Here is an 18,445-nt window from a genome sequence, read left to right on the forward strand (position 1 = left end):
GCTCTTGTGCAGGACTGTGGGCTGAAGTCACACCAACTGTAGGGTTCGAAACCCCTTAGTAGAGAATTTAATTCAAATTGGCAATGCCTGCAGGTGACAGGCAGAAGCTTTCACAATTCAACTTAGGAGAGCTCAGGTTCAACTTGTCCATAGATAAAATGCTAAGGAGAGTGAGCAGCTTACAGTAAAAATTCCAAAGGCATACAAGGAAACAAAGCACCCTGAACAAGTAGCAGCAGAATCCTCATAGCGAAACCAAAACTGTAACCAGGGAACCATACATTAAAATCTCAATGAGATACCAACTCATACTTAGCAGATTGACCAAAATGTTTTAAATTGGCATTACCAGATTGGCATTACCTAGTATATGCATGTAAACCCGTACGTATCCCCTATTCCGACATTTATATCCTAAAGCAACTCATACGTATATCTCAGGAGTTATAAACCAGAATGTTCACAGCAGTATTGTTCATAATAGGGAAAAAAACCCTCTAGAAATAATCCTACTGCTGACCAACATGAAAATGGATACACTGGTGTATTCACACACTGCCAGACTCCAGAGCAGTGAGAATGAACTGACATCACTACGTGCATCAACATGGATGAGTGTCAAAAAATAGTAATGAACAAAAATCATAGAAGAATCCATGCAGTGAGTCAGGCCATTTACGTAACTTTAAAAATGTACACATTGTTTAAGGATACATACAAAGTGGTAAAACTAAAATGAGAAGCAAGGAGATACGATCAGGAAATTCAGGGTAGTGGTTCTCTCTTGGGGGGTGGGTAGCAAGGGGCTCTGATCAAACTGGGATCCTCAGGGGGTCCGATGTAGCTGGTTATACTCCTTCCCTAACCCGGGTAGTGGGTACATGGGTGTTCGCTGATGATCCTTCTTTAAAATGTATATTTTACACACACTTCTGTGTGTATGATATACTCCACAAAAAAAGTAAAATTAAATGACGAATGATCCTTCTAGTCCTTCCCTAACCCATGGGACCTGCTGTCAGAATGAGGTGCTGTTCGTATGTTCAATGCCAGCTTCTTTGGCCATAAGATAAAAGGGGCCGGAGTTTTTCAGTAGTTCTTCAGGGCTGCCATACTCTACAATCCTCCCGTTATCTAGGACCATTATCCTGAAACACGGAAGAAAGAAAGGTCTTAGACAGCAGCATCTCAAATCTTGGCATTTATAAGAAAAACCAGGTCTACTTAGTATACATAGTATATTCACTCATCCAAGGCTACAAAGCAGGGAGAATGAATGAACCGTGGCTGTCTGCATCAACACGGGTGGATTTCAGACGTAATGTTGAACAAGAGAATCAAGTAGGAGGAGAATATATGCAGTCTGAGTTTATTTACATAAGTGCTTTCTTTTTTTCAAAGACACATTATTTAAGGGAGCCTATCCTTTCTAAATGGTTTCTAAGATTACTGATGTTACCCTCATTTTGACTGTAATATAGCAGGGTTGGAAGGAACAGAAAGCTGCTGTTTACGGGGGCAGCAGCTGAGACCCAGCTTAGTTGGGAAGGTCTGTGGTCAACACCTGCTGCTCATGGCTTGGGCCTCCACCTCCCCATACTCGGTTAATAGTTACAGTTTCCAATTTACCCTCCAGACAGTTCCCTTAAGCCTGCTGGCTTTCATTAGCTTAATGTATAATTTTGGGCAAATTACTTGAAATCTCTAGGCCTTCATTTCTTCATCAGTAAAATGATGGTGGTTAAACCTTCTGCTGTAAGGTATCTCATGGCTGATGCTATTACTGTTGACCAAGGGTTAGGCCTTGTCCATCAAGCTCTGCCACCACCCTCCACTTACTTGTCACTGTCCATGATGGTGTGCAGCCTGTGGGCAATGGTGATGGCCGTGCAGTGGGAGAACTCATTTTGGATGGTCGTCTGGATGAGTTGATCTGTCTCTAGATCCACGGCAGCAGTGGCCTCATCCATGATCAGAATCTTGGATTTCCGAAGCAGAGCCCTGGCCAGGCACAGTAGCTGCCTCTGCCCTGTGCTGCAGCCAATGGAAGAAAGCAAGCATTAGCCCCTAAGGACCAAGGAATAACCCGGGCTGCGGGTGGGGGGAGTCAGTTTTCATGTTCCAGATCAGACTCTCAAACCCCACTCCTAAATTCCACCAGAATGCTTCAGCTTCATCCAATACCTGTTCATTGTTGCCATGGGCAGTGTTTTCCAAACTTTCCCAATTAATTAGACGACCTACCACAGGTACTTAATTTAAACATTTGTATTTCTGGGCCCCACCCTACTCACTCAGAATAGGGAGGAGCCTAGGAACATGTATTTTTAATAGGCACTCCAGGCAATTTTCACGTTTAACAAGTTTGGAAAACACTAGCCCAGAAATAGTGCTTTGCATTTGGCTACAGTGATATCCCAGCACATGAACAACAATTCCAAAATAAAATGGATGCCACCAATTTCATGTCAGCAGTATTTGACTTGACACCGTTAATATAGGGTGACACCGCACCAGAATGCCCCAGTGGCATTTCTCAGTGGCCTTAGCAAATCTATCCATTATTTTAATGTGTAATTCTAGACTCAAGGCTAATTATTTGTTCAAGGACTTCTGCTTTGATTAGAAAGAGTTATCTAATGAACACGATGTCTTGGTGTGAGATGCAATGTACGTGGAATTCGAATAAGCTTGTTAAATGCAAATCGCTTTAATTTGCTAAAAGCCAGTAATGAAGGCTGGACCTCTTACTTGTATAAAGAAGCTTTGGGAAATGATGTGGAGGAAATATTCAGGAATTCACTAATTACTCTTTCCTGCTGTGGCCATTAAGGAACATATTAAACAGGGGGTAGCCAGACTAAAGTTCTGTAATTCTCTGTAAGAAAATTTCTGCAGGAGATGAGAAGTCACCCAAGATGAACTTCTGGTTTTTCTCTGTAATATAAGAGGGGAGACACAGCAAAACTATTTACTTAACTTGTACCAAACTCCTGCCTGGTTCAGCTGGGCCTCACAGTAACAGGCTGCGTCTGAGGCACCAGTTGGGCTCTCAGCTGCTGACTCTCTCTCCAAGCTGACTGATCTCCAGTCTCTGACCGCTCATCAGATTAAGCTTCAACACCCCAAACCAGGTCTGAAATCAAGGCATCAGGAATGCCATTTAAGTGTCTCCACTTGTGGACAGAGAAGGAGGGTGTGACTTTTGTTCTTACAAACCAGAAGTGTTAAGGCCCCCGTCACATCCTGCCAGAGGATCCCACGTGGCCCCACATGTCTGCAGCATTTTACTGCACAGCATTTACTTGCACAAGGTCTCTCTTCTCCATTATGCTGTAAGTGCTAGGAGGTCTGGGTTGTGTCCATGTCATCTCTCTTTGTATCTCCAGTGCCTGGCATATAGTAAGTGCTCAATACATGTTTGATGACTGAATGTTTGGTCTTTTCCACAGGCCTAAAGACCTACTTAACTTTTGCTACTGCCTAGATCTGTTGCTGAGGGAAAACAAACATGATGGTGTTCTATATGGAGGCTTACAAGTGTTCCTCAGGGCTACCCACTGAAGAATCACCTGGGCCCCTGATTCAAATGGCCTGGAGTGCAGCCTGGGCATTGGGATTTTTTTTTTAAGTTTCCTAAGTGATTCTAGGTGTGGCCTAGTTAAGAATCAGTACTCTAGGTAGTGTTTCTCAAGCTGTAATATGCACACAAATCACCTGGGAATCTTGCTAAACTGCAGATTCTGATTAGTAGGTCTAGAGCCTGTGATTCTGCATTTCTAACAAGCTCCCAGGTGAAGCCAGAGCTGCTGGCCCGTTAGTTGAGCTACTGAGCCTCCTTTCTTTTCTGAGAGTCATCTGCTAACGGTCCATGCTCTACCCCCCACTCTGAAGGCACCTGGGACTCAAGCAAGAACTACCCCTGAGCAGCAGGCTTTGGCTGATGGCTGACTTCACCATCTGGAGGGAGAAACCTGGTTGTCATAGGCAAAATGCCAGGTCAACTTATTAACCGAGAGGCAGACACATAGGGAAGGCCGGAAGTGTGAAGTGTCGACATACATAGACGAGCTTTGGAAAGGTAAAAGGAACTGTGAAGCCAAGAGAGTCTTTGTGCTGATTTAAGGTGTTTCAGGAGCCCCAGGCCTCTGAGGACACACCGTCCCCACTGTCCACATGCCCCTTAGGCCAGTGCTGCTCAAACTAGGATGCCCATCACAACCCCCTGGGGATCCTCTGGAACTTCCGTATCCAGTCTGCACCTCATACCAATTGAATCAGACTCTCTGGGCTTGGACTAGGCATCGGGATTGTTTTCATCCTGGTAGCAGTCCACAGCTGAGTTGAGAATGTCCACGCTGGCAGGATGTGTAAGCTCACATTGTGTCATGTCTCGTGAGGGTGCCTTTACTAACAAAGGTTTTCAAGAGTTTTGATGCACATTCACATCTACTTTATCATGTCATCTTCACAACGGGCTCATTTTACACATTAGGAATTAGACCTAGAGAGTGAAAATTCTTTTTTTTTTTTTTTGCAGAAGATTAGCCCTGAGCTAACATCTGCCACCAATCCTCCTCTTTTTGCTGAGGAAGACTGGCCCTGAGCTAACATCCATGCCCATCTTCCATCTACTTTATATGTGGGACACCTGCCACAGCATGGCTTGACAAGCGGTGTCATGTCTGTACCCGGGATCCGAACCGGCAAACCTGGGCTGCTAAAGTGGAACGTGTGCACTTAACTGCTGTGCCACCAGGCTGGCACCTGGAGAGTGAAAATTCTATAATGCCAGGTACCACCTGTAGCACAAGGAACAAAGGAGTGGCTCCCCCTTACCTCCTCTCACTGCCTGTGGGGAAAGTGGATTATGAAACATTACCTGAGGTTGTCACCAGCTTCTGCCACTTCATAAGACAGCCCAAGTGGCAGGCCAGCCACAAAGGATTTGAGGTGAGCCAGCTCCAGGGCCTTCCAAACCTCCTCATCTGAGTAGTTGTTGAAAGGGTCTAGATTCATCCTCAGGGTCCCAGAGAACAAGATGGGATCCTGCAAGACGAGGGACAAGGGGGCTACTGGGGCTAATGACAGGAAAGGGACTAGCAGTTCTTTGTGGCCAGGAGAAAGCAGGTAGGACTGGCCTGAGATAGAAAGCCAGTTAGTGGTCAAGTTTTTGTAAGGCTTCCCCATTGAAGGCTTAGAGTGGCTGCCAGCCGGGGAGCCAAGCACAGGATGAAGAGTTTTTGGCTTTTTTGTTTTTCATTCTGAGATTCATTTATGGATTTCCAAATTTGCCTCGGCATCTCTTAAGAAGCTGAGAGGCATGTCCCACAACCCCAAATATGGTGTAGAGGTGGAGAGATCAGTGGCAGGCAGATGGGGATAGTACAGTCGCAAGAGAAGAATTTATTAAGCTTTTGAAGAGGCTGGAGAAAAGAGTATATCAAACTGAGCAAATGTCAGACAAACCAAAACCATCGGCAGAGACTTGGCTGCAGCTAGCAATGGTTCTAATGAGGACCCACACACCACCCTGAGAGTGGAGGGGCCTCCGGGGCAGTCCTTGTTTGGTAGGTTCCGGAGAGGAAGCCAAAGGGAAGCCTTTCTTGCTGATGCACTAAGCTTTCTGCTTGCTGGCAGAAACCTGCAGCAAATTCCCTCCCCTATCTTTTAACCATATCAAATGGGGAGTATAAAGCTTAATGGTTTCAAGCTTCAGTGGCAAAACTGCTAACGCTGATTGCAAAGGTCTTGAGAACCCTGATGGTCTACAGAAATGCTAACTAATCATCTGCTCTATTTGACTTCTGTTGTGTTGCTGCCACCTACTGGTTAGACACTGGCAGTCACACAGGCATATTACAAAAAGCTGCAAAACTTATTCTTGTAAGTTCTGGAAACAATGTGTCTTAAGGAACTAGCTTAGGTATCCTGGGTAGACTACAGAAATGAGACTGCTAATTGAATATACATCAAGAAGCACATGCACATTTCCTGCAAAACAGGCTGTCCTCTGCTGCGTGTGAGAGAGTAAGTTCTACAGCTCACCTGGGGGATAATGGTCAGTTTCTCTCGGAGGTCGTGGAGCCCAATGGAAGCAATATCTACCCCGTCAATGATGATCTGGCCACCTGCAGCCTCTAGGATTCTGAAGAGGCTGTTTGTCAGGGATGACTTCCCAGCTCCCGTCCTGCCCACCACACCGATCTGTAAATACAGTTCCTTTGCACGTTAGTTCACCAGGTAATTCTTGGGGAAAAAAATGTAGCCTGGGGCATTCATAGCCACACAGGTGGAAAGAGACAGTGGTTGGCTATTTCATCTCTAAGATGTGAAACTGATTTGGTAAGAAAAAATTGCCCAAATGTCAGAAAAAGATGACCTTCCCATCCTACCTCCTAAATAGTCACTTGCTGAGAACTGCAGTGACACATCAGCAGCTGTTGTTGTTATAATTATTACTGGAAATCATAGATTTTTAAAAACCCTTGTTTAGAAGTGAGGAGAAGTGAAGGAACGGACCTGCCATTAGCTGAGAACCAGACCCGGACCTGGACCTCGGCAGCTTTACCTACACTTGTTTGGGTCCCACATTAGACCCACATCCTCAGAGGGCAAGAACACCATAGGAGGGTGCAGAACTTTGCAGACGAGAAGGAGAACCAGGCCATTCTCTCTGCAGGGACAACCTCCACACTGCTCTTCTCAGCAGTTCCTTCCCCAGGCCTGGTGCTTCCTAACTTCCTCTCCACATGCCCTGGCCCTTACAGGAAAGGAGCCACCATCAGCCACAGAAGAGGATGCCACAGGGAGGCAGGGAAGGACTGAGCAGGAAGCCCTACAGCCCCACCAAGTCTGAGCTCTTGATATCCTGCCCTCTGGTGGTGGCCCTGTGTCCCTACACCTCCCCAGGGCGGAGAAAGTGCCCTGACCCTCTCCTGCTTCCCTAATAATGAAAGCCCAGAGTCCAGCTGCTCCCCACCTCTGCGTCCAACTGTGCTCCGATCACAAGGACTCATATCCAGGCCTTTCTTCAGCTCCACCTACCTTCTCCGTGCTCTTAATGTCACAAGTGATCCCTTTCAGTACCAGATCCAGCTCAGGCCGGTACCGCACTTCGTAGTTGCTAAACTGGATCTCCCCTTTGCTAGGCCAACCTGCCGGAGGCTTCTTATCAGTCACCCAGGGTGCCTGGCAAGGAGACAGGAGAAGAAGTGCTTCACATGGTGGCAACTCACTGAACAGTCCCCATGGGACTCCTGTCACAGAAGAAGGGCAACAATGTCCCAGCCACCTGTGGGCATCTGCGTTGAATAGACTGAAATAGACTTTCAGAAGGTTCTTACCTTATTCAATTAAAGAAACGCTATCCCACAAGGTTGCTCTATGGATCTCCAGAATGAAGCCACCATTTAACCTGGCACATTCCAAGCCCTGACTTCCACCAAACCACTTCCTAGTCTAAGTTTCAAGAAATTGGGTCCTTTGACTTCGAGCAAGGGGAACATGAGGAGAACCTTTATGATCCCATGTGCATCCTCTAGACAAAGTGAAGATGTTCTCTTGAAGGAGTCACATAGTTTGCTTTTTTTGCCTTGCCCCTGGGTTCCTCTAATTCCTCCTTACCTCATTTTCCACATTTATATACTCATCTATTCGCTCAACAGCCACAATGTTGGTCTCTGTTTCTGATGTCATCCTCACCAGCCAGTTCAGGGTTTGTGTGATCTACAGAATAACCAGAAGACTAAAGATCATCTCAGGCTCAGAAACCAACTCAACCAATCAAACCACAAGTCAATCCAGTGCCTATTTTGTACCCAGCGCTATGCTGAGCTCCACAAGCAAGCAAGGAAAAGTATAAGTGACAATCCTCACCTCTTTGGGGGAGGAAATGAGACCAGTGCACTGAATGGCTGAAGAACAATTAAGTGTTCAACTGTGTGCTGCTAAACATGAAAGGCGATATGAGCTTGGAGTGGCCTGGGGCTAAAGCTGTGGTTGGAGAGGCGGGAGTTGGTGGAGTGGGGCCAGAACTTGGCTCTCCTGCCTGTAAGCCTAGTGTCTGTGGAGAAGATATGGGGTGGCATTCTTCAAATGGGAAAAGCATAAGAAAAGACACAGCGTGGGAGAAGGCCTTCCAAAAAGCTGCCTCCTCTCTCTGCTCTCAATTAACAACAGCTTGATTGAGAACCCAGCCCTCAAGGTAGGACATCCACATGAACCCTTGTCCTCCTTTATCCCAATGAACTCCAGATACCTTCCTGCCATTACAAAAATACAGTCATGCATCACTTAACAATGGGGATACGTTCTGAGAAATGTGTCATTAAGTGATTTCGTCATTGTGTGAACATCATAGAGTATACTCACACAAACCCAGATGATATAGCCTACTACACACCTACACTATATGGTACTAATCTTATGGGACCACCATCATCTATGTGGTCCGTCATTGACCAAAACACTGCTATGTAGCAGGTGACTGTACATCTAAGTAGCAGTAAGAAGGTTGTCATGATCTGGGCCAGTCTAGAATCTGGGGAATCCGTGGATTACTCTGATGCAAGCTTCTTTCAGGCAAAGACTTGGACCTGGCACATAGGCACAGGGAATTTTTGTTGAGCACATGGCAGTTACAGAGACGGTGAGCATAGGATCGTGGGCACTATGACTAACCACTTTATGTAGGTTGAACCTTATGTAGTTGTTGATATTTGAATGTTTTTGTTTTGGTTCAATCTAGTAATTCTCCAACTCTTTGCCCCATCTGTCCCAGGTTAATAAACCTAGAAGTGAGGGGATGAAGGGCCAGTGGCACAGGGAACCCATTGACTCTGGTGAACAACAGAATCCTTTAGGGTGCCTCACCATGATTGCCTTCAGCCTTATTAACTCCTACTGAAGACAGCACCTTATAGAGCTTGCTGATAGTTATGTAAATCTCCAATATATTAGTTTGAAAGATACCATGAAGGATGGTCAAACGACTCATTATGTGAGTGTGATTTATTAAACATTTACTGTAGTGCCAGCCCGTGTCTTAGGTGCTAGGAAATAATGTCCAACATTAATCCCCTAGTCATGCTGGGGATGCATTATATAGTTTTATTGGACTCTATGTTGTTTATTAGAGTTAGCTCCAATTATTCTGTGATCTAAGAAAAAGAAACATAAGAGAAGTTATTTGTTCACAAGACCTTTTGGTTTCTGATATAATGGAAAAGAAACTCATTTATTCTCTCTTTTGACTAGAATCAAGCAAAGAGGCAAAGAGACAGGGAACTATTAGGTCGAATCATATGAAACTGCTTTCTTAACTCCCAAGGGCAACAAAATTTATGTCCATTTTTCCAGATGATGCTGGTACCTACTTAGAAATGGTAAGGAGTGTGTCCATGGTTGTACAATTAGTAAGAGAGGGAGCCAGGGTTTGAACCTCAGTTTCCCCTCATCCCTTTGGATCTAGAAAGAATCAAGAGCATGGACTCCATGGCATACTCTAGATTCATTTTAGGAATAAGTGCATTAATGTAACCAAACTCCCAATCTTCAGACTCACATTGAGTGCATTGGACAGAACAAAGCCCACAGTGTCCCCGGTTAGGGTATCTCTATAAACAACCATCAGCAAGGCTGAAAAGAAGACGATCAGGTTCCCAATCAGCTCCAGACGAACTGCAAGCCACCTGCAGGGCAACAGAATCAGAGAGAGAGAGGTGTCACTGATCTCCATTTGCTTATCTTAATCAGCAACCTCAGTGTTCATAGAACATTCTCAGAGGGCTTGAGTTGGTATGGCTGTGCTCTTAGGAGGTGCCTCAAATTACCACGTGTTCCTAAAATCTTGGATTGAATTTTTTGGAAAATAAATTGCATTTTAAAGGTACTAGAGGAGTTTGCTAAACCAAGAGAATCCTATGGTGCAATGTCTCCCAAACTTGCCAAATCAAAGGAATCATCTGGGGCAATTCTTAAAAATGCACAAATTCATGCAAAAAATTCCTAGACTCTTCCCCAGGAGATTCTGATTCAAAGGGACTAGAATTGGGTTCAGGAACCTGCATTTCTAACAAACATTCCAAGTGATTTCTTTTGACTAAGCAGGGGAAGCAATGCCATAGAGAATCCAAATGTAAGGGTAGAAAGTAAGCACCACAGTAAGGTTCAGTGTACCCTGTCTGATTTCATGATTTTAAAAAGGTGGAGAACCTAGAAGTTAGGGGAAATTAGGTATGAGTTGATCACAGGGAGATATATCGGGGCTTCCTAGAGAACTGAATGATTTATAGAAAGACATAGTTTATAAAAATTGACTTTCCCAAATAAAATGCATTCAGATGTTTGCATCAACAATTCTAGCACGTATCCAAACAGATATGAAACATATTTTACAACGGACATACAATAGGATTTACTTATATGCCTGTTCCCTTCTTGGAAAGTGCCTAAGAAATAAAATATCTTTACGATCAAATTTCTGATCTCTCCACATTCCAAATAACACTGAGCATCATGAGCCTACCCTTAACACCTTAAGACAATGTGGAGGCCACTAAAGACTTTCCCTTCCTGAAAAAGACCTTCCTTCTTAGAGGACATACCACTTCTTGCCAGGGTCCAATGATGCTGGAGAAATGAAGAATGCTCATCCTACTCAGGGATTCACCTTACAGGATGTGAACTTTCCATTTCTGTCATCATTGGTTTTACCTAAAAATTCCCAACTCTTTTCCCTCCAACCTCTGCTCTATCACCACCCTACGAAGAGTGTCCTGCCTATAGAGAATCTCATGTCCACTCTCGGGGAAGCAGAGAATGTCCAGTTCACCCGGCACTTGTTTAGTACCTGGGTTACAAAATGCTGACAGATGTCATTTAACTTCCACCATAACCTTGTGAAATAGTTGTGTTCTAGCAATTGTGAAAACAAAGAAAATGAGACTTTCCTTAGAGAGGTCAAGACAATTTACTCAGCACAGTAAATGGCAGAGCAGGCACTGGGACCCAGTCTCTGACTCCAAAGCTCATGCATTCTTCTCTTACATACATGATGAGCGTGTTTGGCCAGAGTGATTTTCACATCACTGTCATGCCTGCCTTCCTATAGCTAACGTCAAACATGCAGAATCCCAAAGCACAAATTTGGGTAAATATCCAGCAGCAGCCTCACCTGTTGGCAGTAATCCAGGAAAAGACACATTTCTGGTTAGTGTCAATCCCCACTTCACTGTGTTTTAGAAATCGGTGCTGGTGCTCAAAGGCGCGGATGACAGACAAACCTGACACGGTCTCACTGAAGTGAGAGTAGATTGGGGACCTGGTGACAGAGTCCAGACGTCTCAGCTGGCGGGACGTAGCCACATAAAATATCTGGTCCCCAAAAGTAAAGAGTCTGTTAGTAACACAATCGTCTCACACATGCCGTACCTCCTCCTTTGTGGCCATGACCCAACGTTCTTCACCTTGATGGCCACAGACCACATCTGTGGGCTGTGGAGACAGAAGCCTCCAGTCCCACTTCTGGCTAAAGGAATGATGAGAGAGGAAGAGGATGGTGGGAATATCTGGGGTTGGTGGGGAACAGAGGAGGATGAAAGTGAGGAGACTATACCACAGCCTTAGAGGTTTGAATTTCCAAACCATTTGAGGAGCTTGGTCAGCCTGATCCATATTCTCCCCAAGAATCTCCATATACTGTCCAAATGACAGTTTTTGTTGTAGTTAGAAAAAGGGCCTCCAAAGGATTTTGTAAATGCAGCTGGGACCCCAGGTGTGTGAAAAGTGGAGATGGGCAGGAAATGGCCAGAGAAAAGTATGCTGAGGTTTGGATAAAAATTGAATAGAGTCCGGTAAGTTACCAAAACTGTGCCACGATGGTGTGTGAAGGTAAAGATAGTTCTGGAGGTGTGTGAAATGTTGAAGGTCTAAGAACCAGACCTGGATGTAATAGAGAGTGCAGGCCAACTTTCTGAGACATGAGGCCTGAAGGGTGAGGTTCAGTGGAATGGGTTAGTGGTGCTAATAGATTCTGTGAGGATTTGGTGAAACCAGGGAAGAGCTGGGCATTTGAGAGTTGGAGTTCAAAATGTTATACCTGGAAGTTTCCTCAAATATCCTGCTTCTTATTTGTTGGTTTGTTATTAACAGTCAAAAGGTTGTTACCGAGAGGACAGTGAACCTGAGGAACTCAACACAAACACCAGGGGGTGTCACCTTACCACAGGCCATAAGCCTGCCTTGATTGTAAAGTCTTCAGAATTGTTTTCCCAAGGTGAACAGTTCATCCTAAAGGTAACTGGTGGGACAAGAGTTCTCTCCACAGCTTCCCTGCCCTCATTAATTTATACTACAAGCATGGAGTCCCTTCACTTGCTCCAGTTTTTCTGTGAAGCTTGGCTCTCAAGCTACCTATTCCCTCGAGAGTACATTGGAATTGAGCGTAAGCCATCCACAGACAATCCAGTGAAACTAGAACTGCCATGAAGTGAAAAGAGATCTAACTCCTGCCAGAGATGTCTCCAAGCAAATAAGACTAAGTCAACCCACAAAGCGGCCACAGCACAACTCTTCTAGCAGCAACCAATGACCTAACCATTGTGAGGGGTCTTATAGAGCTTCAAGACTTTGTCCAGAGCCAACCTTAAATTAGTCTTGGATCCAAACATAAATTTGCCCCACTTAAGCTTATCAGGGGCAACCGTTAATGTGAGATTTGCTGTGAACCACACACTAATTGGTGCTGACACTTCAACTTCAGACTGTGGCCTGTGGGCTCCTCAGTATATTAATGTATGATTAAATGACAAAGATGCTGGAGAGGAGCAAGTACTAGCAATAAACAAAAGGGAAGATTTTCAGGAAGGAGCCAGGGCTTTTATAAGTGGAGAGGAAAGGAGACCTAGCCATTTCCAAACCTACCTGAACAGCCACATAAACGATGCCAAGAGGAATAATGATGACAATGAAGATTGGAGTGGCCATGCAGATCATGACAAGGACGCTGATTATCCCCAGGAAGCATAAAATCCAGCTGCGCAAGGACATGGGGAGGGTGTCATCCACTGTGGAAATATCCTAGGAACACATAATTAGGAGAGGTGGTGTACTCATGAATTCCTACGACATTTTACATATTCCCAATTCCAGGAGGGAATTTGTTTAATTCTGGGTTCCCAGTGACTCCTTCATTTAATTGTTTCCTGATATTCATTTGCAATGGACTGCTCTGTTCACCCCAATAACCAATCTCATTTCTGTAGTTTCTTCATCTTTCTAAATCTCTCTAAACAGATATGGCATTCATCCTTTACCTTTTTTAATAGACTTGGCAAAGGTTTTCACTCTTCTCAGTGAAATTCTCATTTGTCGAATTTATTAAACCATTCATAACCACTGCAAGCTAATAGAGCCTTACAGGTAAGTCCTCCTACAAAGGAGCCAATTCAATTATTCTAACTTTACGCAGGTCCTAATTCCTTTGGGTACCTAGAACAGAACCTGGCACAAAACAAGCATTCAATAAACATTTGTTTGGAGGCTCCAGTCAACAAGCTCTGTCACCCATCCTTGACTGAAGAACCATCCCCCACCTGGGAGGTTGTTGCCTCTAATAAGCGTAGACCATCAAGGGGAGAGGGAGGTGGAGATTGAATGTGATCCCTGCCTGGCCAGTGTTCTAACCAAGGAACCCAGAGGTGACGGACAGGTCTTACTGCCATACTGCCTTCATGTCATGTTGAATAAAGGACTAAATGAGCAAATGAATAGATAGATGGATGGTTTAGTACACCCAGGAAGCCTGGCTTATATTTTGGGTTCCCTTGCCTATATTTCTTAGATTATGTCAATTCTAGGATTAGTACTACGTGAATACCAAGGTGAGTTCCAATTATCTCTGGAATGTCCCAAACTAGGTAAGGGATAATTGTTTCCCAAGAGAGCCCTGAAGAGTGGATGACTCCTGAGTCTAATGTACTCTTTCCAAAGTCACATCAGAATGCAAAAAACTGTATTAAGAAATCCTCACCAGCTATCAATTATATACAAATTACTTTTGATCCTTACCTGGTACAGATTCTCCATATTTCTTTCCTACACTCCCTCCGTCATCTCCTCTTAAGAGCTCAGCCATCAGTTCTAGAGAACCCTAGATCAAACTGTCCTTTATAGGCCTGAGCCACCTCCCCCACAACACTCACTATTTAATTAATGACAGTTTCCTTTTTCACGCAAAAGCAGTTAGCTAAATATGACTGTTGCTTATGCAACTCAGAGTAAGATCTCTGTGTTCTCTTTTTCAGAAGATTAATTATATATATCACCACATCAGAAAGGAGTGTGCAATCTCTGCAAAATTCCTGTGAGAACTCTCCTCATGCAAAATTGCGTGCTTTTTTAGGCTTTATTAAAGAGGAGATAGGGGCTGGCCCAGTGGCGCAGCGGTTAAGTTTGCACATTCCGCTTCTCTGGGGCTCAGGCTTCACTGGTTCAGATCCCAAGTGAGGACATGGCACCGCTTGGCAAAAGCCATGCTGTGGTAGGCATCCCACGTATAAAGTAGAGAAAGATGGGCATGGAGGTTAGCTCAGGGCCAGTCTTCCTCAGCAAAAAGTGGAGGATTGGTAGTAGTTAGCTCAGGGCTAATCTTCCTCAAAAAAAAAAAGAGGAGAGAGCCCCTTGAAGTTGTTTCCAATAACATCATGCCCACTATTTTTGTCCCAGAGGAAGGTGATAAATGGGGATAAGTCTCTTGCCCACTTTTGAAGCAGTCACTGTGTCCCCAGAGCCTGGCTGTGGGCTGTGAGCTAGCCTTTCTGTGTCTGCTCCAAGACCAAAACAAATAAGGGTCCAGAGATACTCAGTCATTTTTAAAAATGTGCTCCCTCCTCTACAAACAGAGGACTGAAAACTGTACTGATGATAGTTGAATACTACTCCAAATTGCCCAGTTTCTTCCTTTGTTCCTGAAATTTCCATCTCAAATGCATTAAGAATCAGTGAATTCGGTCTGGCCCCATGGCAGAGAGCCATCTATGATCTTAACATTTATTGAGCATCCCAATGCCTAGCACAGTCCTTGGCTCATAGAAGGTACTCAATAAATGTGGTTGAATGAATGAATGAATGATTGCTAAGGGTTCTAGGATCTGCAGCAGATGGAGACTATGTTTTAGAACCTCATTAAAATAACAGATGGCTCTCTTCCATAATCCAGACCTAATTTACTTATTCTTAAAGCATCGAAGATGGAAGTTTGAGGAATGGAGGCAGAGACTATGCAAAGGGTTATCCTGCTATCCCTTTTATTCACTGTCACAGCCAGTGATAGTGCTTTTACTTGTGTTTTTCCCACTGCAGAATAATCCTTCTCATCCTGCTTCTACCGCCACCCACCCACCCCTATCCCCACCATCTCCCTGGCTAACTTCTATGACTTAATTCAAGTCTCACCTTTTCTGACATTTCCCACCATTAGTCACCCAGACTGAGCTAGTCCCTCTTTTCTCTGTCACTCTTTTGTATTCCCAGAACACCATTGTACACATCATTGTTATTGGTTTTACCATATTCTAGCATCATCCTTTATTTCCTTGGCTGTCTCCCTCACTAGATGGTGAGCTACTTAAAGGGCCAGAGCTGTTCATCCCTTTATCCCCAGGATCCTCAGGACCTCACACAAGGTACTCAAAAAACATTTGAATGCTGAGTGGACGAAAGAACTGGAACTGCACAAAGTTGCCTAGGGGGCCATGAGAATACTTTCCCTGTGAGAAATAGAAAGATCTTCAGCATATAAATACATCTTACAGCCCTTGTGATACTTACGCCAGCAAACCTGTTCACAATCCGGCCTATGGGTGTTGTGTCAAAAAAACTCATGGGTGCTCGAAGGATATTGTTCAGCAGTTGCTTGTGAAGGATGTTTGATGCATGGGTGGTACCATAGACAGTCCAGATATTTGCTATTAACACAAATACACCTAGAAATGGAAACAGTTTAGTCAGCACCATGCACAGAGATCCCTGAAGACTTGTGCCAAGGGCACAATGGCAAATTTTTTCTTGAGTCCAGGCAAAGTTCATGGACCAGACAGACTTTGTAAGAGATTGCTGTCATAGCCATCAGACATACCTTGTGCTAATCCCAGAGCTCCATAGACGCCAACTCTCAAGTCCCTCTGAGAGGCTGGATAGTTGGTGGCATTGAAGTTTTTAGAGTCATTGGTCCAAGCACTGAGCCAGAGGTTGGATCCAACAAAAGCCACAGAATTTAATATATAGGCCAAGATGATGAAGGCTATTGAACACCATCCTATTGCTCCAAGGTATTTCAGGTAGATGGAGAATTTCACCTGCAAAACCCCCACCTCAACATTAGTAGAATTCTTAATGGCTTTTGGTAAGGAATTACCTAGAATACCAATCACAATGGGGAGTGAAGTCCCCTGGAAATGTGGATAGCAGATAGCAAAATCTGGTAGTCTATGGTCACCATTTTGGCACTGCACCAGGATAATAATCAATGCTAAAATACAATGCAGGGTAAATAACCATCAGATTATTAATAAGCTTCTAGAAGATATAAAAGTGGGACAGATGGGATTATACTGCAGACCTCGGAATTTGTTTTATTAATTTGGATTTAAGTTATCTGAAATTTAAGACCTTGGCTTTAAGTTTTATTAATTTGAATTGTGTGCTCTGAGATTGATATATTAGCGTTCTCTGGCTCCCAGAATTGCATCCCAAAGCAGTTTTGTTGTTTTCTCTACATATCAGAATGGAATCACTCAGCGGTATGAAGATATTCACAGGAAACATGTCATTCTTCATGGAACTACAATTTGAGAGAAAGCCCAGAGCCTCCACTAACATTTCAATGGTGAATTTAAAGATTTGCAAAGCACGTACAACAAATTCCTCCTGTAGGTATGCATTCAAGTTCTCAAACTTTAAAATGTTCAGATCCCAAGCCTTATCTCACTTCTAATGGTGCTTTTTATTGTGGTGCTCACCTTTCCAGTTTGTATGAATTCCTTCTTAATTAGTTTTTGTCCTTTCACTACTTCTTCCTCTTCCTTCATGTTATTCATATTCCGAGTCTTCAAGGAGTTTTTTAGGGACTTCAGATGCCTGCTACTGGACCTAGAACTGAGAGATTGAGAGGCAGAAAGCTTTCCTGAGCATGTAGATGCATCCTGAGGTGCTTTCTACAAGTAAATGTCACACTCATTCCACTTGCATCAAAGAGAATTTTGGAGCAGATGGCCATGGGGAAACACACCACTCCAACCGTCCTCCCCATACAAGGAAACAAAGGAAGAGCTGGGAGTGTCCATGGTGTACACTCCCTCAGGAAAAGCCCACAGAGAAAAAAAGAGAATGATCAAGTGGAAATACGGAAGTGATGAGGGCTGCTAGCTGAATAGGTGACCAACCTGCGGCTAAGTGTTCGACGAAGGCTGTTTTCTCTTTTTGTGGTCAAGGAGGCCACTTCCTCAGGGATTTCCTCCACAGTGGGCATCAGCCCATAGTCATCTTCTTCTTCACTGTCCTCATTGACTAGGAGACACAACAAAAGTTAGGGAGATGGCGCAGAGCTCTCACAGCCCTGTGAACAAGGAGAAGTCTTTTCTGATCTTGCTGGCCTCAGCAAGAGATCTCAGATGTACACACAGGCTGGAATCTTCTACTCCAGAAATACTACTTAATAGTACATCTCATTGAGAAATACCAGAATAAAGGAGAAATGAGGTAAAATTCCACTGGAAGAGAAAATGGTCAAGAAGGAGAAAAATATTCCCAGAAGCTTCTAGGTTCCTTTAGAGCAGGAAAGAACTTTTAAGGGTTATACTATACAAATAGAAGACTCATAATTCCCAGAACTGATTACAGAGGTGAGTGTAAATTAAAAATTCTCTTCTTGAAATTCAGATAATTTGACAAACTTTTATGAATTTAAAGCATTTTAAAAACATACCCTGAAAATAAAATAAAATAAAATGTAAAACATAGCCTGGGCATCAGTGGGAATGGTAGAGTTAGGACCTCTGGAAATTGGTACCTCCATAAAAGCAATGAGAATACTGGCAAAAAATTGTTAAAATCAACTTTTTCATTACTCTGAAATAAACCAAAGCCTTGCAACAATCCAAGAAGCATTTATTTAAGGAAAATGGCTAAATCTCAGTAAGAACAGTAAGCTTTATGATAATTTAATTTACCTTATTCCCATCCCACTCTCCTCTGATCTGCTGGAGCCTAGAAAACCAACAACCTCACAATCATGGTAACCACAAAACCCAGCAGCTTAGCAGCTGCTGGAGGGAACAGAGTGGGTTTGGAACTCCCCCAAAAGCCTCATCCCTGGAAAATTGTCATTATCTGACCCATCTGGCAGTTCCCTGGAAAACCTCATTCCTAGGGCTTGTCTTTATTG

At 43.9% G+C, this 18,445-nt stretch overlaps 1 protein-coding gene across 4 annotated transcripts in view; it reads right to left on the bottom strand.

Moving 5' to 3' along the window:
* Nucleotides 1-661: 661 nt before the first annotated feature.
* The window catches only part of ABCC2 (ATP binding cassette subfamily C member 2), a 57,470-nt gene continuing 39,686 nt past the window's right edge, over nucleotides 662-18,445 (bottom strand). For all 4 annotated transcript variants that reach the window (XM_070223011.1, XM_070223003.1, XM_070223013.1 and 1 more), the window contains 13 exons: nucleotides 17,445-17,568; nucleotides 17,022-17,157; nucleotides 16,139-16,358; nucleotides 15,832-15,986; nucleotides 12,925-13,080; nucleotides 11,177-11,376; nucleotides 9,566-9,692; nucleotides 7,627-7,728; nucleotides 7,048-7,191; nucleotides 6,049-6,207; nucleotides 4,883-5,049; nucleotides 1,840-2,034; nucleotides 662-1,148 (listed from right to left, as the gene is read on the bottom strand). In XM_070223011.1, the coding sequence (XP_070079112.1) occupies nucleotides 1,019-1,148; nucleotides 1,840-2,034; nucleotides 4,883-5,049; nucleotides 6,049-6,207; nucleotides 7,048-7,191; nucleotides 7,627-7,728; nucleotides 9,566-9,692; nucleotides 11,177-11,376; nucleotides 12,925-13,080; nucleotides 15,832-15,986; nucleotides 16,139-16,358; nucleotides 17,022-17,157; nucleotides 17,445-17,568 (2,015 nt within the window). In that variant the 3' untranslated portion in view covers nucleotides 662-1,018. The remainder of the gene's footprint in view (nucleotides 1,149-1,839; nucleotides 2,035-4,882; nucleotides 5,050-6,048; nucleotides 6,208-7,047; nucleotides 7,192-7,626; nucleotides 7,729-9,565; nucleotides 9,693-11,176; nucleotides 11,377-12,924; nucleotides 13,081-15,831; nucleotides 15,987-16,138; nucleotides 16,359-17,021; nucleotides 17,158-17,444; nucleotides 17,569-18,445) is intronic.

This window comes from Equus caballus, chromosome 1, assembly GCF_041296265.1.
Source record: "Equus caballus isolate H_3958 breed thoroughbred chromosome 1, TB-T2T, whole genome shotgun sequence".
Lineage (NCBI taxonomy): Eukaryota > Metazoa > Chordata > Mammalia > Perissodactyla > Equidae > Equus > Equus caballus.